The 25818-nt window shown below is 37.8% G+C and overlaps 1 protein-coding gene across 3 annotated transcripts in view; it reads right to left on the minus strand.

The window, feature by feature from the left end:
- Positions 1 to 2648: 2648 nt before the first annotated feature.
- CC2D2B (coiled-coil and C2 domain containing 2B) overlaps positions 2649 to 25818 on the minus strand; it is a 77292-nt gene continuing 54122 nt past the window's right edge. Inside the window, exons 26-35 of one of the 3 annotated variants that reach the window (XM_025042347.1) lie at positions 23391 to 23489; positions 20863 to 21045; positions 20498 to 20695; positions 18714 to 18803; positions 15760 to 15873; positions 13327 to 13461; positions 12804 to 12926; positions 7920 to 7978; positions 6163 to 6340; positions 3021 to 3209 (exon numbers count right to left, since the gene is read on the minus strand). In XM_025042347.1, coding sequence (XP_024898115.1) covers positions 3021 to 3209; positions 6163 to 6340; positions 7920 to 7978; positions 12804 to 12926; positions 13327 to 13461; positions 15760 to 15873; positions 18714 to 18803; positions 20498 to 20695; positions 20863 to 21045; positions 23391 to 23489 — 1368 coding nt within the window. Of the gene's footprint in view, positions 3210 to 6162; positions 6341 to 7919; positions 7979 to 12803; positions 12927 to 13326; positions 13462 to 15759; positions 15874 to 18713; positions 18804 to 20497; positions 20696 to 20862; positions 21046 to 23390; positions 23490 to 25818 lie in introns of all 3 variants that reach the window. The other 2 variants (XM_006925928.1, XM_025042348.1) reach the window with 2 other exon arrangements.

A 25818-nucleotide genomic window follows, 5' to 3' on the forward strand; every position in this document is an offset into this window, starting at 1 on the left:
AGCAGGAGAATTTATATATTTTTATTTTTCATGGTTTTTTGAGAAACCTCCAGTTTATATATATATATATATATAACTTTTTACCATGGCCTATGTGATCTAGTCCTTGTCTACTTCTCCAACCTTATGTGCTACGATTCTTCTCTCCCATGTAAGTCTCTTTCTGGACTCAAGGCTTTTGCAATTGCAGTTTTCTTTGTCTGAAATGTTCTTGCCACAGGTCTCTGCATGACTGGCTTCCTCTCTTCTGGGAAGCCAGAGATGCGTACAGAATAGCCATCGTCCCCTTCTTCTTCACCAACAATAGAACACTGATTTTATTAGGAGAGCAATATAGCCATTTAAAATACTTCTCTTTTAATAGGAGTGATACAGTTCTGGCCAATATGATATAAGTAAACAGACTCCTGCGAAGCTTTTTAAAAGAGCTAAACCACCTGCACCCTCTACCTCCCCTTCTTTTTATGCATTTTCTTGCCATGAAAATGGTCATGAGGCTAGAACTGAGGTCCTCAAAGTGTGGTTCCCAGACTAGCAGTCTCAGCACCACGTAGGAACTTGTTATAAATGCAAATTACCAGGCCTCGACCCAGATCCACCAAATCAGAAACTTAGAGTGTAGGGCCCAGCAATCTGTTTCAACAAGCTCTTCACGTGATTCTGATGCATGCTAAAGTTTGACAGCTACTGAACTAGAGGATAGAAGCCTTCATAGAGATGGCCAAGAAGATGGATGAAGACTAGTGCACCTATGATATAGCCACCCTACCAGACTTGGATTGCCTTCTCTGGGCTTGGCAGTTATGTGAAAAGGTAATCCCTATCCGATTAAGCTACTGTGATTAGATTTCTGTTACATGTAAGTGAATGCAATTCTAACTGATAAAACATCTTTTAACTCTCAGCGCAAACATTATCTCTTTAGAAAGGTCTTCCCTGACTATTCTGTTTATACCCTCCATGCCTACACCAAAGTCCTTCTCCATCATCCCATCCTATTTGTTCCCTTGATAGTACTCAGAAAAGCCTGAAATTAGCTTGCTTATTTATTGTTTATTTGCTAACAGTCTGTTTCTCAATTTAGGAACATAAGCCTCACAGGGGAAAGACCTCTGGCTCTTCATTGCGGTACTTCAGTACACCCTGAAGTGTCTGGCACACCGCGGATGCTCTGTAATTGTTTGTGGAATGATATAAAGAACTTTAAAATTATATGTTACATTTAAATAATGTATTTTTAAAACAGCCAAATGAAAAATGGTTTGTTGCAGGCAGTCACACAATTTATAGGAAAAAATTTTAGTTGAGAAACACATATAGGACACACGTTAAAAATGCATATAATACAGAGAGTCCTCTGTGCTTGTCTATGAATGCTTACTCTTAACTGGCTTATCAATTCTAAAATCATAAATAACTAATAAAAAAAAATAGCCATGTAAACATTCACAGTGCCACAGAAATGAACTGCATGAATGCAGCATTTCCTTGGCAACCTAGTCTTTCCACAGATATCAATGTGTGCTGCTCCAACCAATGTGGGAAACTTGTTAATAACAAAACTTCACATATCATTTAAAGGCAAGCATTCAAATACACACAAAATTTTTGATCAGTTTTCTTATGCATGCCATAAGACACACACAATTAGGTTTTAACCTTGGAGAAAAAACATTCTCTTCACCTACATCTCTACTTTTTTTGCTTTTCTAGTGATCTCAAATTTGGTCCAAGAATAATATCACTGCAAATAAATAAGGTCTTCTCTGACACTAGCCTATGCAGGTGTATTGGGGAAAAGATACAGATTGAGGGGTCCCTGCTCTCTGCGTGTGGGAGTGACCCAACGAGCACCAGTGCTCCTGAAATGCGAGAGGTGAATTCTCTCTTATCTTTACTTCATATAAAACTACTCTCATCAACTTTTGGAAATCTGTATCCTTTGATTTTTTTTTTTTTAAATAAGTTGTTGTGTAACATTTAAGTAAACTGTATACATACTTTTCTCAATGAAGCACAGAACAATAAAAAAAGCAGGAAAGTACAGTGCTTCCTACTAAGATCTCTGTCCACTCTTTCTTGAGGGGTTCCTAGGATGTAGATGGGCCTCCATGGGGCCATGACTGGGAAAGGAAAGCAGCAAGAAAGTGCCAGAGGCAGGATGGGGAGCTGTTCACTGAGGAAAAAAGGAGCCCTGACATTTGGAGACCATTTTCTCTCTTTCTCAGAGAATTAGGAAAGCATATTAGATAGGTTCCTGTGAGTCCCCTACAAATGCTTAGAGCTGACAGGACTTCATGTCAGTAACGACCCAAGTAAAAACTTTTGAGAAGACCCTGGAAGCTGACCTCACAGCTCAACCAACACAGCATGTTTTTCTGTTATTCTTAACCCGTGAAATTATCTTTTATCTTATGAGAGGCAATGACCTTAGGGTTTCTATTTGAACAGCTTCTACCCGGAATTGCATTAGAACTAGCATCAAACATACCAGCCTCACTTTAGTAATTATAGCATTCTATAAGGCAGGGTTCTTATTCTTAACAGAATTACCTGGGGAGCTTGTTTAAAATACTGTGGGTTCTGGAGCACCACTCCGAGAAGTTCTGATTCAGCAGGCCTTAGGTGGGGTGTGGAAATCTGCGTTTTCAGTAGGGATCTCCAGGTGATTTTGATGAAGGCGGTGTGAGGTCCACAATTTGAGTAACATTGGCTTTAGAGGGAGAGGCCAGAATTGCTTCTTTTCCAGAATAAGACCTAATGTAGACAGTGACCCAAGGCCACCAGACTTCCCAAAGGGTCTTTCTTGTAAAGGTCTCTGGTGAGGTCATTTAGACTCATCCTCAAAGACTCAGGGAGTGAGTCTCCATGGTGTTCAACTCTATAAGTGAACCAAAAACTGGGCTCACACTTGGCTGAACTTAAGGATAAGTAGCAAAATCCCAAAGTATCAGAAAAGTTCTGGTTGCCTTTCGTCTGGGGGCTCGCAATATAACCTTTTCCCTTTCTCGTCTTCCTTTTCACTGTTGTCGAGTTAAGGAAGCCAAATAGACCCACACAGATAATATGTTGTTTGGGTATGGGTGAACGTATACAGCTAGAGCAAATTCTGTTTGGGGACATTCAGAGGAGTGAATTCCAGTTTGATATATGGCATCAATAACTGACTGTATATCTGTGTATGGCATCTGGATAGGAAATCCTGCAACCTGGACCAAAAGACAGAATTACATATAAAGCCACATTACAATCATGTAAGTAACTGGGAATTACTGTGTGCAAAAAGGTTACAGAAGCCTCAAAGAAATAGTAGTCATAAAATAACAATAGTTATTTTGTGAGTGCTTACTATGTTCCAGGTACAGTGCTAAATACTTCATATACATATTTGATCCTCAAACAACCCTATGAGGTAGGTTCTATCATAATCCCTACTTTACACAAAGAGAAGGAGAGCCAGGTTGTCTGATGCAAGAAACTGCACACTTAACATTCCACAAACTTGCACCCTTTCTAGGACAACAAACTGCCAACAAGGAAATTACTTGGTCTTACAAATGAGAGATTTAAGTAAGCATTTTGGAAGAATTTATTTAACATTGATTCAGTTTATATTTATTAAGTGATAGCTGTGAGACAGGATTAAAGGGTTATGGAACATGGTCCTATGTTAAATTATCTATTTAAGAACACACAGACAACACATCATAAACCTCTTTCGGCCCTCATATTCTTCACCTTGAGAGGCTTTTCCTAATCCTCAATTCTGTTCATGTGCTCTTCCCATGCAGTTGAATAGTACACTGTCCTTCTCTAGCTTACTTAATAAAATATGTTGCAATTACATATTTTTTGGCTTGTCTTTCTAATTAGCCCATAGTCTCTATGAATACAGAAGATGGCATCTGTCCTGTTTATTGTCCTAACCCTAGTGCCCAGTACGGTACACACAGAATACAAATAATGGTTAACATTTACTAATTAGACATCTGCTTAATGCTGGGTGCTAGGGTAAATATTAGCTCACTTAATCCTCACTACTACCACAAAACTGATAACTTTTTATGCCTGTTTATCTTGCCCAATGGCATAGAAAGTTTAGAGAAGTTAGGTAACTTGGTCAAAGTTAGCAAGTGATTGAGCCAGAATTTTGAACCCAAGCTGCAGGATTTAGTGCAGATTTATGATTGAATGTTATTAAATAGTCAGATAATTTTACAAAGGGACTCCAAGTTTTAAACCTTGGTTTATATTTAACTAAGTTTCGCTCATCTGTTTACCCCTAATTCTATTAACTCATTTCCTGTTTAGAAAAAAAAAGTGCAGCTCGCCAGCGTTAATTTTACATAAACACATTTTTTGAAGTTGAAGCAAATTTGACTGGTTTTCAATGTGAAAATAAAATATAAAAACTGTTCCTGGAGTTATTTCGAAACAGAACTTGTCTCTAATCCTAATGTAACAGAAATGTATATATGATGATCAGTATTTAATAATTTTTTTCATGTGGTAAATTTCAAAGCACAGAATAACACAAAGCGGAACATCACATTCCGCACAAAAACATTGCGTTACTCTCCAGATCTTTTAGCCATCCTCGTCGCTGTGCGAGCAGCAAACTTTGCAGTGACCAGTTTGATTCTGTTTCCCTGATATTGGTGGTATGCTCTTGGGGGAATGCCTTTCAGACAGGCAAAGAGGTGTGACATCATCAGAGCATGGGCGAACTTGAAGACGTTGCTGCCCTGGCTTGCGATGCTTTTCCAGCATTCTTTCAGTCAACGTCAGTCTGAAGTTTACATGGCTGATCACGTGCTCGGGACTGTCCTTCTTGAACAGGATGTAAGAGTTCAGCACTGTAATGTTTAGAAGGTTGCGAAAGAATTTCTTACACCAAAACTTGTGCCTTTTGCACTGTCAGATAAGAAGTGAGCATCTGATCAGCCGAGTCCACTGCTCCCATGTTCTTGTTATAATCCACAATGACACATGGCTTTTTAGTTTTCTTTCCATTTCTACTGTCTACTTCAATCCCAGTATCATTGTGGAATACTGACAACACTGTTACCTCCTCCTTGTCACACCATTTCAGTGCTGTAAGTTCACCACAGAATCTAGGTACAGTCATTCCCTTTGCGATCTTTTTTTTTTTCCCCCAGATCATTTAGAATCTGTTCTCTGTTTAAAACAAGCTGTTCCAACTTCATCAGTCCTGTTTTAATGTAATTCTGTGAAAAGAATGGGAGATGTATGGCAAACTTTGGGGGTAAGGTCAGGACTGTACTCCATGAGTTATTGCTGTAGCGGCAAGCGCGCTGCCAGCAAGTATTCTCAGGGCAAAGGGGAAATGGGTTAAAAAGAAAGCAAAATGAAACAACTTCCTCCCTATTCATGAATGCCTGCTGATTCCTCCCTGGCAGCATAAATATTTAACTCCCAATAGATTCCTTCCTTTCTTCTCTCAGGGGACCTCCTGAGGAGACATATTCTAGTCTATGAGATGATAGGGGGAAGGAATCTCACCCTTGGGGAGAATGGGGCTTTCAAAGACCAACTGGACAGGTTTCTAGGGAGGAGGAGACAAAGTGGGTTCCCAGAACTGGAGGTCGGGTAGGGGAAGAGAATGAAGATTCTAATGATATATTATGTTTGGTTATGGACTTGATGAGTTTGAGATGCCTTTTTATCATCCAGGATGATGATGTCAAATGTGTTGGTGAATATATGAGAGAAGAGGTAACGAGAGAAGCCAAGGATAAACATATAAATCTGAGAGTAATTTGCACATAGAAGATATTAAAGCTTGCCTGGAGTCTTCTTACCCAGAACCAGGGACAGGAAATCCACTCTATTACTAGCATCTAGAGACCATTTTTTTAGTTTCTCAGTTGCAAGTAGTTTCCTTTTGGGCATCTCTTTCCAAAGTTTGTGGTTTATATATCCTAAAACATATAACTAATTCCAAGAAAATGTCATGCAATGTGGTCATGGTAATAGCTGTTCACTACATTTTAAATTTCTATAAGTAAATGCATTTAATGACATAGTATCTATCTAGGATCAAGATAAAAGAGATTTCAGGGATAGCTAAGATTACTATTATCTGGCAATTAACAACATAGATAAAACGAATGTCATTAATGTATTAAATCATATACAAACCCAATAAAATTGTAGTAGTCTTTCAAATTCATTCTCTTCTTCAAGTGAAACAAAGCTTCCAGTGCCAAGTTCTAGCTTAGGAAGAATTTGTCGCAAAATAAAAGTATACTGTCGATTCCAACGTGTTGGCTGCTTTGGTCGCCATTCCATAATTTTACATTTCAGAGTCCTTTCGATCCTACAGTAAGATTATTTTTATGACAAATTACAACTCATTTAATAAATGTGAAAAGAGTTTTGTTACTTTTACTCAAGCATGAGAATGATGCTTTTTTTTTTTTAAATTTAGAAGGAAACCAGACCTCTATGGCTAGGGATACCTGCTATCACTCACATTAATCAAATCCGGGAGGAGAAGGCTCTTGCTTGGCTTGGGAAAACTAGCTTCCCGGGGTAGCCAGCAATTAGATCTCATAGGCACATATCTTTTCCAGTTACTCGTGTGTAGGCTGCTGTTACTGGCTGTGATTTGACACCTACTTTATGATTCCTGGGTTGACATTTCGATTCCACAAGACTCTCCTTTGACATAAGACCTTGGGTTTATAAGAGACTGCCTTTACAAAATTTCAGAGATCTGGTCTGGGATAATGTTAGCGGGGATAAGTTAATTAGATCAGTTAATTCAGCAAGAGGAATGAGGCACTGGACTGAGAAATACGGTGATTAGTTTCTCCTACTAGAATGTATACTCTATGAGGGCAGGGAGTTTTGCCTTTATATCCATCCCCTAAAACAGTGCCTGGTGATGAACTGTTTGAGGGAGGGAGAAAGGTGGTTCCTGAGACTCTCCTGGGAAGCCTGTCCTCTGTGCAGAATCAGTATGTGCTACAGAAGCTGCTGGGAGTCCCTCCTGGCTGAGTCTATAGTGTAACTAAGTAGTGTGGAGTTTTTCAGAGCGTCTCAGTAGTGGCTATGTATCAGAATCACCTGTAAGACTTTATTAAAATGTTTCACCTCCAGATACTGATTCAACAAGTCTGGTCCGAGACCCTGGCATTTGATTATTCAAATAGCTCAGGAAGCAATTCTGATGAAAAGCAGAAGCTGGGAACCATTTCCCAACTGCATTTCTTCCTTTTTTGTTAAGAACTGGAGAAGGAAGGGAATAAGGAGTGAGGGTTATGTGCTAGTGAGAGAAGGGAGTGGCAAAATGATTTTTGTCATGCTGTGTTTTGATTAGTTGGTAGTAAATTACATGCCAGCCTGCTATGTCAACATGAGTCACTGGAAGCTTTGGACACACCTGGAGTAGGAGTGAGGCCAGCTGTAAAGATTGTGACTCTTTGGGCTTGACTGAACAACTCCTAGGGCACACGTGTGTGTGGAAGGGGGGAGGGTCCAGGAGGGACAGTATTGATGTTTCTACTACCCAACTTGGATGTTTTCACCAAGTTGTGGGCCATTTACCTTCACGACAATTCAAGAAGTATTAACTACTGCATTATTATTACTATGGGCTCAACAGGTGTCTGTGCTGAGAACTTCCCAACAGTAGCCCACAATGTTTTCCAGAGGCAACCATTTTTAACTTGGCCCGTCTTTTCAAGAAATGTCCTAGATGGTAGAGGAGTTGCTTTTCAGTGCATGTATCAAGAGACATGACTCAATGGAAGTAACTTTATAATCTCCATTTCATGCTTCTGTTGCTGACTCTAATAGGTATTTTGAGTGACTGAGTTAGAAGACTGAAAGGTGGTTGAATGAAAGATTAGAGAGAAAACACAGTAATCATAATATAATTTTATATATCATACCTGTTCTTTAGATCTTCTACCATGCTTTTATTAGTATCAGAATAAATTATTTCTTTAGGCTGAAATACAGATAACTGGAAGTTAGGAAAGATTCTAGGAGACCATCTTTACATCACAGTCACCCCTGGAGTGCTAATTATAATGAGGGTGAACCCAAACCTGTTTCATGTGGCAAAAACATTGAATTGCAGAGGCACAGAGGTAAAACATAGACCATAGCGTTTCCTTTGATTTTTATACTACTTCACCAGAGCATGGGAGGGTAGGTGGATTTTAAAAAGACATTTTTTATGGGTAAGGCAGATATGCTGCCCCCATAATTCAAACAAACATTTGACATGTGTATTGATTCTACCGAGATAATCTTTGGCAGCTACACAGGTCTCTCTCACTTACTAACTGTGACCCTGGTGAAGTTACTTAACCTCTCTGAGTCTGTTACCATATCTTTAAAAGTGGGACAAGAATCGTACCTACTTCTTGGGGGTTTAAAATCTTCTTGTGAAGATTTTAAAATAAAGTAATACACATAAAGTCTGGCATATATTGCTCAATAAACATCAGATATTGTTATTATTACTCTTTTTTACATGGTTTATCATCTTCCTTTTTTGAGTATTGAATATTTGTTTTTCAGCTGGCAGGAGCCAGGTCTTTGTGTTTGCATGCGCGCGCGTGCGCGCGCGCGCGCACAAACACACACACACAGAGTCCATTTCAATCTCCCCTATCCCAAGCCTTTGCATCAGACACTCTACCAACAGTAGAGAGCAATGCTCTGTCGTGTCTCCCCCACAACCATGTTTGCTGGGAGGAGGGGAGGCCTTCTCAAGTCTACTCCTACCCCAAACCCAGCCATCTCCTCCCTGCAGGGCTCGCACACCCAAAATCAAGGGCTCACAAACCCAAGAGCGAGGGGCTGGATTTAGAGTTTTTACTTTGGGTTTATCAGAGCTGAGAAACAGGCAGTTGGAGAGACAGGAGCAGATGTTTCTCTCTCATGAGTGGAATGAGGGCTATGATTTAAAAAGGGGCAACACTTGTTAGGCCTCTAGATCCTAGAAAGTTTCAGGAGTGATTTGAGAAGGCCCAGTCTGTCAGGCGATGATCGAAACCAGCGGTTCTCAAAGTGTGGCCCCTGACCAGCAATCTTGGGCCTGGAAACCTGTTAGAGATACGGATTCTTGGCCCCAGCCCAGACCCACTCAATTGGAAACTCCGGGGTAAGGGCCAACAATCTGTTTCAACAAGCGCTCCTGGTGGTTCTGATGCCATGGTTGGAGAACCACTAAGTTAGGGAACAGGGTCAGGAACTGGGAGTTTCCCACAATAGAACATGGTAGACTAAATTCTCTGATTGCTGTCAATAACCACTGCCTGCCTACCCCTCCAAACAACGCCCCTTATTTCCCAACTTCCCAATCCAGACAGCCCTTGTGGATTAGTTAGGCCAGCTTCAGGCTCGAAAAAGAACCCTGGGTTACACTGATTGATAAATTTATGGGGTTTTAGGGGTGTTAATCTACTTTTCTTTTCTGGCAAAGGCCCCTTTCTTTCAGGGAATTCATATCCTTTGAAACTTCAAGTGGATTTCCTTGTTAACTCATTTATGAATCCCCACATTCTCATTATACACACTCAAATTTGTGTTCTCAACTGTGATAACAAAAAATGTTCACTATGGATAGTGGTTATTCTGGTACGTGTGTGGCAAGGCAAAGATCAAGGGCCATTAACCCACAGGAAAGAAATCGGTAGACATAAAAGTCAAATGCAACTATGAGTTTTATATTTGTGATTTCCCTTGGCAAAAGGTTTAGATTCTATCCTTAGCCAGAGTGGCTTTTAAAAACACAATTTTGAACATGGCAGCCTTTGCCTTGGTGATGTTAGCTTCTGATTGCCCTGAGGATAAAGGCCCAAATCCTTACCAGGACTGCTCTTCCTGGAGCTCATCTCTGCTCACTCTCTGGCCACAGCCAAGCTGGCCTTTCAGCTCCTTTACAGACATGTCCTCACCACTGCAGGTCTTCACGCCTGCTGTTCCCGCTCTCTGCCGGGACCACTCTCTTCCATGATTTTATTCTAGGGGAGCTCCTGCTTACCCTTCCTCACTGTGCTGGTTATTACTTTTTTTTTCCCCCCCAGAAAACTGTTGCAACTTCCCTTCCCCTCAGGTCCTCCTGCTGTGTGTCCCCAAAAGCACATTCATTCTGTGATAGCATTTATCACTCTGTACTACAAGTGCTTGTTTCCTGCTGTTTCCTCTGCTAGAACACAAGTCCCAAGAATACTGAGACGTGGAGTTTTCCTCGTGATAACTATACCTAACATAGCGCTGATTCAAAGCAGGCACTCAATAAACATTGCCTAAATGAATAACAAAATGATTACTAGGAAACAAAAAACCTACCTCATCTCTAAATATATCATTCTCTTCCTCGGAGGCAGCAAAGCTTCACTCACAACTTTAGGATGGGAAAATCAAGATATGGCCTGTGGATGCTGTAAATGTGGTTTGCTCATTTCCCCTTCTTTAAAATGACTTTACAAATAGGAAACTTATAAATATATATAATATAGGATAGAAATATATGTTTGCAGCTGCATGGAGAACGTTTAGAAGGATGCGCAGTGGTTATTTCTTTGAGTGGGAAAAAGATGTTGAACAGGAGAAAAACTCTTTACTTTATATGCTTTGGTTCTATTTGACTTTCCCCCCCACAACCACCATATCTTCTTTTTGATATTGTGAACTGCCTTAAATATACAGAGAAGCATAGAGACTAATGTAATGTACATCCACCCAACTTACCTACCACCTAACTATATCTAATCTTTGCATTCTTTCATACCTGTTTTAGAATTTTTAAAAAGAAGTAAAACAGTATAGATAGGCTTGAAGTACTCTGTATACTCTGAAGTACTTCTGTATACTTGAAGTATCCTGTATACTGAAAAGAAAGGATCTTGTTCCTTTTTTTATTCCCCCAAAGGTAAACTTTAACCTAAATTTGGTATTTACCTTTCCTATGAAAGCTTTTATACTATCACTAAATATCTCCGTGCACATAAACAATATAGAGTTTTCAAGCTTCTTGTAAATGGCTTTGTATTGTAGGTGTCCTTGCACATCTTTATTTTGCTAAACCTTACATTTTTTCATATTCATTTATGTCGATGGTTCTCAACCTTGGCTGCACATTGGAATCACCTGGGGTACTTTATATAATACTGATGTTTGGGTTCTACCCCCAGAGATTCTGATGTGATGGATATACAGTCAAGTTGAGAACTATTGTAAATTGGTGTGTGTGTGTGTGTGTATACTGCTGCACAGATTTCACAGTATGAATACCTCCTAACGCATGTATCAATTTTCTGGATGAAGAATATTCTAGTTTATTCCCCATCTTCTTTCAAGAGTAGCACTATAGGGAGCCCTATCACAGTCCCTGGATTCAAAGTGTAAGTCTGGTTTTGTGTCACTGGATTTCATGAAGCATTTTCAGACCTTGCTGCCCTCTGTCGTTTGGCCCCACTCACTGCTAGTGTTTCTGTCCTGTTTCTGTTCCACGAAAGAACTATCATGGTTTGGAGCCAGGTAAGCGTGTTGTTTTTCAATTTCTATACTTTATCGTGGCCCTGGATATGGAACGGAAGGGCTAGGTCAAAATAAGAACTTATTACATCATCTTGATATTATAGTTGATGTTTTATGATGAACATTTAAACATGGTTTACTTTAAAATTTAAAGGCCTTTGTCCTTGCTATTTAAACTCTTACCCAAGCTGTTTTTTCTTTCTTTCCTGGCTGGTCTTCCTCCCGCTTCAGGCATCAGAGCCCCCAGTTAGTCCCCTCAGAGCACCAGCACAATTCATAATCACTGTTTGCTTACTAATGTTTCATTTGTCTTCCCCTTGAGACTGTAAGTGCCCTGAAAGCAAGACCCAGGCATATATGTTGTTCATCACTAGCCACCCAGCACCGAATGTGGTAGCTTCTCCATAAAGATTTGTGAAAGGAATGAAAAGAAGGGAAGAAGGGAGAGAGATCTGGGTGGAGAGAAGCTTCTATAAGTAGAGGTCTTTAAGGAGTTATGTAAGGTGGAATTTTCTTTCCTGCTACCTCTTTAAGAAACTAAAAATGAATTACCTTTCACTGCTATTTAGAGTAAAATCTGTGTTTAAAAAAAGAGAGAAAGAGACTTCATGCTGGCTAGATGAGTATATTCACTTTGAAAAAAATTCAAGGAGCTGTAGATTCCCAAGTGACCTGCATGTGATTTCCACATGACCCACACAGTGACCGTCACCTGTTTCTCACGTGATTGCCCCATGACCCAGCGTGACCATCATGTGACTTCTGGTTCACCTTTTACTTGAAATTCTTTCTCTTCATTTTAATTATTTATTTATTTCTAGGTGTTAAAATTCTCTTCTGAGCATCTCATTGGAAGAACTGCTTCTGACAGAGGTTTAGCCAATGCTACTGTTCATTAGGTTTATAGTTCCCTTCCAAGGACTCGGCAAGATCAGTATTGCTGAGTTCACATTATGTTTCACAGCAGAAAAAAATATTTCCAAGTGTTATATTGAAGCAGAATCTCCTAATTGCATATTTGGAATTATTATTCTGTGTACTTTTCTGTACGTATAATTTACTTAAATACAAATTACATTACATTGAAGCTGCTACCGATTCCTGTTTTCTGCAAGGGATCAGAGTAGCCCAAGCTTAGGCCGGATGGCAGAGAAAACTAGATTTTGTTAATATTGACAAATAATTCAATAAGCAATTGCAATATAACAACAGCTGTCACAACTAGTAAAGATTAGAACCATGGTAATTTTCATACTGACACACCTGGAAAAATGATTTACCTGTATGCTTTGTGCATGTCTCCCTTGAAAATTTTTTGGAAGCAACTGTTTCCAGAAACTTTCCTTTGAATAGTCAAAATGTACAGCCATTGGTGTATTATTCTGCTGAATATTAAACCAGACCTATTAAAACATTAATATAAAATCAGTACAGGCCCATAAAAGCCCAAAGCCCATAGCTGGCTAGGATGAAGTGAAATTTTACAAGCAAAATTTTAGTCCTACTACCCAGTGAAGTGGCAGAAGCCAAGGGAGGTTCTGAGGTAGGAGGTAAAAAGATTCCAGGTGTAGATGAACATTAGACTGCTCATTGGTTCTCAACCTTGCAAGCACTACAGAATCACCTTTGGGGGAGTCTTTAGGAATAAAAGATTTCACTGGCCCCACATCTTAGGGACTCTAATTGAAAGTTTATATTTTCTTTAAAGTTCTCAGCATGATTCTAATGAATAGCTAGGGTGGAGGATCACTGATCGGTCTCTTGAGAAGATAACTCAAAATAAGGTCCCTCCCCAGTACTTACATTTTCATTATCAAACAAACAGTCTACACTTTGTAAAGGACAAAATGGGTCAAACTGCTTATAAGATTGCCCAGTTAATGGATTCCAAAGCAAATATTCATCAGTTTCTTGGGTTAATACATAAGCCACATGCCCCTGTATGAGGAAAAGGAGTTAAAGTCACTCTGGGTAGGTGATTGGCCTAACACATTTTTGTATGTGAAAATGACAATCTAAGTATGTGATATCTTTGATTTCTAAAAGCCTTTTTTTAGGACCTTTAAAATTTTTTGGAAAGGAAAAAAAGCCAGGATTCCAGAAACCCTTGGGCCCAGGCTAGCATGAGGATTTAAATGAGAGAACTTCTGAGCCAGTGCTGTCATATATGGTCCTGGAGGGTGTACCCTCATGGCAATAAATACATCGTCCTAACCAAATCAGTACATTCTGACAATTTCCCAACAGCTAGGCCTCAAGTGTTTTGAGGTAGGGGCGCTTGTCTGATTTACACAGTGGTGCTGTACAGACTAGCCCTGCTTTGAGTAGAACATACTCGGGAGAGTGAGGGGGAACACCACACAGAATTAGGGAATGGAAACTTGCCTAAGGCTCTGAAAAAGCCAAGTAAAGTTAAAAAGCCATTACATTAATTTTGGGAACAAGATCTGGAATGAGAGGCTAGAGAGGTAGTATACAAAAAATCATTTGAGAAGTAAAAGTAGTCATTACTTTGTTGTGAGTTTTCTTTGCACATACCTTTTGAAGTGCAAACCTTTCTAGGCAAAGAATAAAAACTTCAGATAACAACAATAATGACTAACATTTACTGAGTATTTATGTACATCAGGTACTGCAGTCAGCACTCACATTCATTTTCTCACTTTGATTCACTTCAAATTCTGTCATGTAGGGATGATTATTATGCCCATCTTTGACATGAAGAATCAGAGGTTAAAGAGCTTGTCTAGGGTAACAGTAGATGGTATTATTCCTGTTTTGGGTGGAGATAACTGAAGCTCACTCAGAGAAGCAAAAAAGGACGAGATCACACAGTTAGTAAATGGCATTGCTAGAAAAGAAAGAAAGGAAAGAAAAAGAGAGAGAGAGAGAGAGAGAGAGAGAGAGAGAGAAGGGAGGAAGGGAGGAAAGGAAAGGAAAGGAAAGGAAAAAGGAAAGGAAAGGAAAGGAAAGGAAAGGAAAGGAAAGGAAAGGAAAGGAAAGGAAAGGAAAGGAAAGGAAAGGGGAGGAAAGGAAAGGAAAGGAAAGGAAAGGAAAGGAAAGGAAAGGAAAGGAAAGGAAAGGAAAGGAAAGGAAAGGAAAGGAAAGGAAAGGAAAGGAAAGGAAAGGAAAGGAACGGAACGGAACGGAACGGAACGGAACGGAACGGAACGGACAGGACAGGACAGGACAGGACAGGACAGGACAGGAGGAAGAAAGAAATGGCATTGCTGTGTTTTAAAACCCACTTTGAAGAATCCCCAAACCCATACTCAACACTGTGCAGTGTGGCCTGGTCTCCCTAACTCCAGAGCTCTTGATCTTTATCACTGTGTTCATCTCTGCAATAAGCAGGAGGCTTCACCTTAACCACATAGCTGAGGTCAAAAACAAACACAGCTGAGGGCAGCCACCCATGATGTCAACTCACACGTGCAAATGCAAACGTCTGAAGGACTACTGACTGTTTACTGCCATCTAGTGGCACTTAAAGCTATAGAGGGGGATCATATGGGAAAATGAACCACAGGCTTTTAGCTAACACAACTGACACAGAAATAATAAGCTTCGCCAAGGGAATATAGAGAAATAAATAATCATGACAAAAACCATAAAACAAGACTCAAAATTCTGACATTGATCAAGATATTCAGGTTGAAACAGAAACTGTCCAAAAAAAGACAGCTTTCTGGAGATATGAATAAAAGAGTATATGACTGAGTTGTAAAAATTTCAGGTAGGTAAACACGAATTTCTGGCCCACTTCTCATATAATTAAAAACTGAGCAATGCAGAATAAGGGGAAGTATTTTTTAAGGATCTTAAAATATAGTATTAAAAACAAAGATGGTGGTGACAGCAGTTAACAAGTACAAATACTATTATAACTGTTACTACATCACCACCACCACTACCACCATTTACTGAGCATTTACCATGAACCAGGTGCTCTTCTCAGTGCTATATATTTACTATGTAATTTAATATTTCTAGTAATCCCATGAAGTAGCACTATTATTAGTACTATCTTACAAAGAAGAAAAAAGGAAGTCATTCTTTACATTGTAGAAATTTTGATGAACCAGCATGATCCTCTTAACTAAATAATTGCTTGCCCACAAAATTCATTAATTAGCTTGTGAAAAGATGGAAACTTGGGGGTGAAGTCTTTTAAACTTGCAGCTGATAGCTGATTAGTTCTGTTTACACTAATGAAATATTAACTCCAGTACTTACTTCTAACACTGAGGTTCCCAGGAGGACCAAAGCTTTCTTTCCGAAGTACAGAAAGAAATTACAGAGAAGTATGGCATGCTCCTCCTTACTTCCAATGGCCAAACTGATGCAGCGCTAACACAAAACAAAAGCAACAACAACAAAGAGGGTGGGGGAGAAAAAGGTGAGTAATGCAAGTAATGCTAGGATGACTGCAAAGCCAAAAGCTCTGGCATCTTTTGCCTGATAAAACACTAGGGCATCGGGAGATAATATTAACTCAGAACACAGCTGTGACCTTTACTATGGGACAGTTAACATGGCTACTGTGTTAAGTAACCAAATAGTTTATTAGCCAAAATGGGACATTTTTGTTTAGGACTAATATTAAACTGCTCTGGACAAGCAGAGAGATATGAATTGGTATTTTATGGACCCTCATCTGATAGGAAATCGCAGTGTCTTTGGAGGAAGGGATTCTTTGGTCAATGGTATTACACTCTGTCCTGTACTAATACGGTGCTCTCAAATCAAAGAAAGGAAGAGATCTTAGTTGGAACCCAATCAGGAAGAAAGCCTGAAACTTGACTTCAACTCAAAGAACCAAACAACTGAGCTGGATATAAGCAAATATATGGTGCTTAGTTAAGCAACTGTAGCAGGAGATAAAAAGGACAGCCGAGCAGGCAGACTGGTGGCTATGACATAGTTCTAGCCTATAGGTGTGTTTTGTTTGACCACCAGAATGTTTTTAAAAAGTGAGAGATCTCATAGAAAACTCTGGATTTCTGGATCTTTTGAAAAATCAAAAGATCTAACAACATATACAGGCCCAAATATTTTTATGGCAATGATCTGTTATTGCTAAGTAGCGGCTGCACCATTTAAATGGGAATGTGCTTTCTGGTTCATTAGAGCCCCAGAAAAAGGGCTATGGTGGCCAGGGAGATTGGGGAGAAGGAGCTCAGGTCTTGGAAGTGACATTTACCAATCATTATGGGAGCATTTCCATGTTTTAACAACTGATATGGCCACATCAGTATGTACTGGCTAGGTGTGATGGTGAGAGATGGAGGCTAGGAAGGATGGTAATGTGGTTCTTCTGAAAGAAAAGTGTGAACAGAAGAGTGAAGGACAGAATATGAGTAGTCATCACTGTCAGGCCAAGGAGGGTCCCCTGACTGAATTTCATAAGAGGAGGAGAGAATGGATGAGAATAGGTAACTAATATACCGAGTTCCAGATCCTTTGCATATGTTATCCTTTCAAAACCTTTTGTGTGACACAGATGAGGAAATTATGGTCCAAAGAAGCTAAATCACTTAACTTAGGTCACATGAAGCTATTAAGTGATCAAAGTAGGATCTGAACCAAGGTTTGTTTGACTCCAAAGACTGTAAGTTAGGTAGGAGAAAATAACTCATGTCTAAAATAATATTGAATGTCAATCGTACTTGAAAAATCAAAAAAGGAGGGAAAAAGTTGAAGAGGTTCAAATTTCCAGGTATAAAACAAATAAGTCACGGGGATGTGGTGTACAGCATAGGGCCTATAGTCAATAATATTGTGATAGTGTTGTAGTGTCAGATGGTTGCTGGTCATATCATGGTGATTCACTTCTTTAGGTATATAAATGTTGAATAATTGCGGTGTACACCAGAAACTAATACAATATTATATGTTAACTATATTTTAATTTTAAAAAACTCTAAAAAATAAATAACTCACGTCTGTGACAATCACCCATGGGTATCTCACGGCCAAAGAGTTCACGTCAGTGAGAAGACCTCATTCAAGAGGAATCTCAGGCCTGTAGTAACCTCTTGGTTATGAGTAGTGTTTGGAGTTGGGGGAAGGAGGGAGACTCAGAGTATTTTCCTGAATGGTTATATTTATGGTTATTTTTAGTTATTTTAGAAGCTATCTTTCAATGTTCTACAGAGTCATAATACCCCGAAACACTTTCTAATTAATTGAAAGAGTCTCAGAAGAGTCCAGAGTTAACACTACATCTTTGAGTTCTACCAGGTTTGAATCACTGCATTGCTGGGACCACTGGTTTGTGTTTCCCTTGTTCTCACTAAGTAGAAGGCAGGGTAGCTGACCTATGAAGTTAGCCCTGTGCCCCCTAAATCCAATTCAGCTCAAATCTAGCCACTAAAACATTCTAGATAAGTGCCAGGACTATCTGTCCCAGATGGAAAGCATCCCTCTCTTAGGCTCCCATTATACTAGTATTTTCAAATTAAAAATGTGTATGGAGTGCTTGCTAATTTTAAAGCAGTGTACAAGTGATAAATATAAAAACGAATAAGAATTGGATCTGCCTATTAATTCAAGATTAAACTTGGGATGTGTATGTACAGGATATGGGTGTTGGGTCCATATATAAGCAACTAAATATGATTTAAGGTAGAATGGAAGAACTGCTCTAATTAGGGTTGCCAGATTTGGGGGAAAATAAGATGCCCAATTAAATTTGCATTTTAGATAAAAATTTTAGATATTTTAGTCTCAAATACTGCATGGGGCTTGTGTTTTATTTGGCAGCCAATCTAAAGAGACCTTTACTCCAGGTGCTAAGGAAGAGCACTGCTATATACACTCTTCATGCAGATGCGGGGAGACTAGGGAAAGCTTCTCGACAAGTGGTAGCATTTGCCCTAGACTTCAAGGTCTGACCAGCTGCATAGTGACAAGCCATATTTCTTTCTGGAGTTTGTCATAATATTGTACTCCTGAAATTCCTGTTGATCAAAATATTTATGAGCTACCACTTGTAACGTGGAGTCAAATTTTTGATCCTTCAGAATTACTTCTATGGATTGTTAATAGAGCTGAAAATGATGTATTAAATTATCAAATGCTTTCAAATTTCACAAAGCAAAGTACTACATATTTTAAAAACAGGTTTCTTTAAAAGAAAAGCAAGTAAGAAATACTATAAATTTTAATTATAAAATGTAATTTGTTACCTCTGATGTCATCCATATATCAAAATCATCATTTTCATCCAGTGTATCAGGCATAATAGGAATCAAAGATACGAAGCGAGCAATGAGGTCCTAGAATAATATTAACTAACATTTATTTAGTTCATACTATATGTCCATCACCAAGCACAGTGCTTTATAGGCCATATTATCATGTTTTGTGTATCTTACAAGCCTCTGAAGTACAGGCTATTATTATTTTTGTTTTACATAAGAGGCAACAAGCTTGGAGTGTTAGGATAACTTGCCCAGGGTCACACGGCTCACAGTGTATGAGGTCTGTAGGAATAAGCCCAAGTTGGCCTGACACTAGAGCATGCCTGTTAACCATCTCATTTCACTGTAATAAATTATTAAAATTTTAAACATGATACTTTACATAATATTTCGTAACTGTTAAAAAACTTAAAAGAAATGAAGGACAGCAAAAGTTTGATTTACTTTTAGGTTCAAAATCTATCAGAATTATTTTATTAAGATAAGTTGCTATGAGTTGCTGAAGCAAGAAGATGTTGGTGTAGCCTGATTTCTCAAACAACAGAAATTATACTGTGGATTGTTCCCTCTCTAGGGCTAGAGACAAGGACTTAGACCAAAGCAGGAAAGGAGAAAGGGATACAAATAAATAAACAATGCGTTAACACAGAAAGTTCACTAACATTTTCATTAATTAACAATAGCCACCATTTATGCACTATTATGATTTCCCTGTACTGTCATGGTTCACAGTCCTTGATAAGCAAAGGAGCTAGGATTTATATATTTTTTTAAAAAAGATAAATATTATCTTTGAAATAAACTAAAAGCCCTATTATCTCCTTGGACTTTGGGTATCAGGAAACATCGGCAGGAAGAAACTCGGGATGGAAAAGCAGAGTATAGCAAAAGGCGAACTAAGTTAGGAATTTGGATTTTAGTTTAAAGAATCCCTTAGGAGTTTTATAATGGATAAATAAAAAAAAAAATTCTGAGGAGAGCCAACTGACTCAATCAAACCTGAATAAACAAAAGGTATAGTGTTTTTTTTCATAGATGCCCTTTATCAAAGTTTACTTTTTCCTAAGGAGAGATTTATATTTCTGATTTCGTAGTTTCCTTTCTCAAGGTGGATGGAGCTATATCCTCTCTTGAGTCTATAATGAATATATCTTCATTTTATACAAAATTAAAATCTGAGTATATGTCTGTTTTGACAGCTGGTATAGATATGCATAAAGCCACATAGGGCTGGGGTGGAAGTGTTACGTTGGCAGTTTACATAGAAAAATATAACATAGGTTATAATCCTTAGAAGGACATAATCCTTTAAGAAACATAACTTTTTATTTCGTCTGGAAGTTAAAGGTATTTTTTGTGTCATTTTTCTAAGGTTCATAGAAAAGTTGTGAAGCCAGTACAGTCATGTGAACTAGTGTGGCAACAATGACTCTAGTCCAAGCGGACAGAAATGTAAAGGATCAGGAAGAAATATTTTCTTCCATCTGAGGCTCAGGAGGACACATTGCAAAATAGATGGTTTTTCTCTCAGGAAACTGTTATTTAAGGCAAGACAATTTTAGTAAGAAAGTTAAACTTGAAGTTAATATTTAAAAAGTGAACAAGTTAAATATAAATTTGGAGCTGATGAAAATGTTCTAAAATTTACTGTGGCGATTGTTGCACAATTCTGAGAATATACTAAAAATGACTGAATTATACACTTTAGATGGGTGAACTATACGGTATGTGAATTATCTCAATAAAGTTACTAAATAAAGATAACTTACAAGTGTTGCATTAGAATCGTGAAGAAATATGTCCAGGAGTTGTTGAGGTGGATTTAATGCCTTGATATATCTTGTTACTAGGATCTGTATCCCTTCATCATTAAATACCGTAGTTGTAATTCTTCGGTTGGGAAATACTGCCTTACAATTTTTTTTAAAACTCTGTGCTCTCTGCAAAACATCTATTTGATCTGAAAACTAAAATCAAGTTTAAAATATTTTAACTTTGTACCATATTGTTCGCACAGGAAAATATCAAGAACCAACGCTCATTTTTGCCAGCTTTGAAATTATTATTACTGATTTCTAAAATTGTTTATACTTCTTTGATAGTGTATATAAAAATAATTTAATGTAAAACCTACCTTATCTAGTCCTGGATTACAGGTGACATATGATATTTGAGGTTCAATGGTCGCAAAAATATTTAAGAAGGTACATTCTTTTAAATTCTGCCCATTATAATCTTCTTTAGGAGAGACATAAGTCTTACTCCAAGTATATCCAAGCAAAACTGGTGGAATATTTACTTGAAATGTTCCACTAATCTGAAAAAAATATATATCAATATGCTCAATTCTGTATGATTAAAATAAACATAAGTGAAATATAATATAGTCCAGCTCAGTCTTCTCCGCAGGAGGAAACAGGCTTGCATGGGTATGCGCTGGTTCTACTAATATCTATGTGCACAGGATTGACAGGTTGTCCACGGTGATCTGTTCAGAGGCACGCTTGACACTCTGGGTCCCTGTCTACTTTGTACTATGCAAAAAGGGCAAGAGTAAGAAAGGGATGAAATGAGAAAACAAGTTCCTGTACCTAAGTGATAAAAGCTTTAAAAAATCTACTTTGGGCTCAGAAGATGCTAAAAGACAATGTTACATTTTTCATTGGGTCTAGAAAGAGAAAAAAAATGTAACAACAGCAAGGACAACTCATAGATCCATAGGAGGAGGGATCTGTGTGTGTGTGTGTGTGTGTGTGTGTGTGACTGTACCTAAGTGATAAAAGCTTTAAAATATCTACTTTGGGCTCACAGAAAATTCTAAAAGACAATGTTACATTTTGCATTGGGTCTAGAAAGAGGAAAAAAAAAATGTAACAACAGCAAGGACAACTCATAGGTCCATAGGAGGAGGGAATCTGTGTATGTGTGTGTGTGTGTGTGTGTGTAGGGAGGAGCTAATTTACAATCATAATAACTAATAATCATAGCTAACAGTTATTGAGCATTTACTATGTGCAAAGAACTGTGCCAAATGTTTGATATAGATCATATCATTCAATGAAGTAGACACTACTCTTCTCTCCATTTTGTAGATAAGGAAATTGAGGCTCAGAAAATTTAAGTAATTTGTGCAAAATTACACAGCTGATGATAGTGGAGCCAGAATTACAATCCAGGTTTGTCCTACTTCGAAGCTCACATTTTTAACTACCTCTCTAGCCTAGAGTCTGGCCTGTAACTAAGAAACATCTGCAGAGATTTACAAATGTAGGAAGCCTTTACCTCCAACAACTTTTATTTTTATCGCTCTTTATTTGCAGTACTTACATATGCAACATATTCCCTCATGACATCTTGTGATTGCATATTATGCAGACATTTCTACTCTCCTAATTTCCATTGTCTTCCTTTCTTACCAACAGTTTTAGGTGACAACATGATAGTCATGTAGTGGCCAAGTCACATAAACAAAATATAAGAAGTCTGCTGGGATTTTCTAGTGGGGTGTCTGTATTCCTGACACAGGCATTGCCATTTCATGCTTCGCCCTGCCTCCTATCTGCAACATAAATATGAGGCTGGAGGTGCAGAGAGCAATTTGCAGTTACGAAGATAAAAGCCGCATGATAAAGACAGTGGAACAGAAAGACAAAAGGAGCTTGGATTCTTGAAGATATTCTTGAGCTGCTGCACTGACATGTAGACTTCTTTTCAGGTGTGATAAATAAACCCATTACATCAGCCACTGTTAGGTTTTCTGTGGCATACGGCTGACTGCAGTACTAATACGCACATAATTCCTTCAGAGTCAAACGCCCTCATTTGCTTGACAAACTCATCTTTAGAGACCTGATTCAAAACTTATCTCCTGTGTAAATACTTCCCTGATCTTTCATTCTCCTCCTCATTCACCTCTTACTCACCTCCAACCCCTCTGAACAACTTTCCTCTTCCACCTCCAAACTAGGAAGAGTAAGGTGCTCCCTGCTGCATCATTGTACCAATTTTATGCTCCTATCAAAGCTCTACAGCATTATCAGGTTGTATCGAAATGTGAGTTTTCTTTTGTAGACAGTGAACTCCACTGAATTAGAAAATTCATTTCTGAATCTTCTATATCTGGCATAGTCCTGTAAGTAATAGCCCAAAGTGGAATCTAGGCTGGGTTTTTATATTTTGCTGGTCACGTAGGCATGTATTCTTGCTACATAAGCCAATAGCAGAGCCCTCTGGAAGTATAACAGAGACAGGTACTATCATCAGTTAACAATGAACCATTAACAATGAACAATGTTGAGGAGCTGAGGATGCTGGAACTTATACTTACAAAGCAACATTATTACTCAGAACATTTGTGAATCTGGTCTTATAAAACTACTATATGCAAATATAAATGTTGCTTTAAGACCTAAGGCTAGTGGTCTTATTCTTTATCAATAAACATTTTAAAGTTTTAAGAAATAAATTTGTGGGTGTATTCTGTTCAAGAGACAGCTTAAATCTTCAAACACTCCAGCACCCCAATGGCTCTCAAATACAAGACTGCTTTAACTGACCTAGCAACTTGCCAATCACAAAATCTGATTCAAAGATATCAGTAAACGTTTCTATGAGCTAGACATAAAAACTTAGAATAATCAGCAAATAACCATTTTCTATCACCTCAGATTGTTGCAGAAGAGCAGAGAAAGGGAAGACAACTGATCCAAGCCAGTTCTTTCTTACATGTGAATGGCCACCGCAGCTCCTGAAACAGCGATCCTGTTGAAATAAATAATTTTTCTATTACTTACTTTATATCATGTGATGAATAATTTCATAAACTTGTAGGTAAGTATACAAAATCATTCTCTTTTAAAAACCAAAGAGTAAGTAGAAAATATTTTTTCCTTTTCTTTAAAAGATAATTGACTATTTAAAGCAAAATAATGACCTGTTATGGAGTTTATGACATATGTATGGCTATTTACATTTTTAATGTAATACTTTTATTATAGTAGATATGTTCAGTACAGCATACTTTGAAAATACACTAAAGAATATAGAAAAAAGAATGAAACTTATTTAAACTCAACCTCCAATATATCACCACCATTATCAACATCTTAAGATGTTAAATAGTAATGAAAATATGTTAAAATGATGATGACACATTTAAAGAAAGATTATCATCATGGATGATACAACAGTCAATAAAAAGCAGGCTTGCTGACATGGTTAAGTAGTTTAACTGCATGGCATGTCTATTAGAAAAAGGTGACCCATAAAGCTACCTCAGCTGAAAGCATTAAAGATGAAGCAATTTCGTTTTCTCCGACCTACCAGTCTTCTGAGCCCAGTTCAGTTTCTAAGAAAGTCTTCTCTACCGAGAAATGATTGCACTGATAGACCGATTCTGATTGCTTGGTAGTCATGTTTCTTCTGCTAGTTTACAAAATGTTTATTTTCCCAAAGGGACATATATCATGTATGTAGATTGGAAAGATTTCAATATTGTAAAGATATCGATTCTAACCAAATTGATCTATATAGTCAATCCACCCTAATAAAAATCCTAGAAGGTTTTGTCTTGTTTATAGAAATCAACAAGCTGATTCTAATATTTACTTGGAAACGCAAAAAGTTAAGAATAGCCAAAGCAATCCTGAGGAAGAAAAAGAAAGCTGAAATACTTAGGTTTTCAGATATCAATATTTATAACAAAGCTTTAGTAATGAAGACAGTTTGGTATCGAGCAATAGTAGATAAACAGACCCATAGAATAGAATAGAGAGTCCAGAAATAAGTTCACATTTATATGGTCACCAGATTTATGGCAAAGGGTGACTATGTAGTGCAGTGGGGGAAGTAATGATCCTTTCCATAAATGTTGCTAGATCAGCTGAATATCTTTACAGGAGAAAAATAAATCTCGATCTTTTACCTCACAAACACACAAAAATCCATTACAGTTGCATTTTAAATCTAAATGTGAAAGGTAAAATATACACCATTTAGAAGTAGCCACAGGATAATATCTTTACATTGTTGGGTGGGCAAATATTTCTTAAAACCTAAAAGGCATCACTATTGCATTGCATTGCATTATATAAAATCAAGATTTTCTGTTCATCAAAAGATATACTAAGAAAGTAAAAAAGACAAGCCAAGGTTGAAAAATACTTATAATATGTATATCTGACAAAGTATTCATATCTAGAATATAAGAAAAAACTGTTAAAAATCAGTGAAAAAAATGGACAAAATACTTGAACAGATCTTTCACAAAAGAGAATATCAAAGTGGCCAGTAAACGTGGAAAAGGTACTTAATTTCATTAGTTATCATGAAAATGCAAATTAAAATCAAAAGGTAAAATGAATACACTTTCATCAATCTGGCTGAAATGAAAAAAATCAGACAACACCAGGTAATGGCAAGGATGTGGAGCAACTGGAACTCTCATAAACTGCTGGTGGAAGTATAAATTGACATAACAATTTTGAAGAGGGCTTGGCACTGAACTACTAAAGTTGAGCACATGCACAATCCAAGAGCTAGCAATATCAATCACTCCTAAGTGTATATCCAACAGAAATATATAGATGTATTTCCCAAAGACATGTACAAATATATTTATATCAGTATTATTTATAAGAGACAATAATTAGAGAGAAGTGAATTATCTTTCAACAATGAAATGCGTAGAAAGGTTGTTGTATATTCCTACAATAATATACTACACAGCAATGAGAATTGATGAGCCATTGCTAAATGCAATATTATGGATGACTCCCACAAACACAATGTAGAGAAAAATAAGCCATTCACAAATGGATGCATACTGTATAAGATTTCAATCCTATAAAGTTAAAAAATTAGCAATATCTAATCTATGCTGTTAGAAATTAAGACAGTAGTTACACCTGGGGAGGAAGTGGCTTGGAAAACGCACAAAAGAAGCTTCTGAGGTAATGCTAGCAATATTTGTTTTTTTAATCTGAAGCATTGGCTTTTTTTTTTTTTAGCCTGTTGTTTACTATTTATTTCCCCTTAAATAAAAAGCAAAACGTATATAAGAATAAGTTTGTCAACACAAATTTAATTCAGT

The sequence above is a fragment of the Pteropus alecto genome, unplaced genomic scaffold, assembly GCF_000325575.1.
Source record: "Pteropus alecto unplaced genomic scaffold, ASM32557v1 scaffold88, whole genome shotgun sequence".
Lineage (NCBI taxonomy): Eukaryota > Metazoa > Chordata > Mammalia > Chiroptera > Pteropodidae > Pteropus > Pteropus alecto.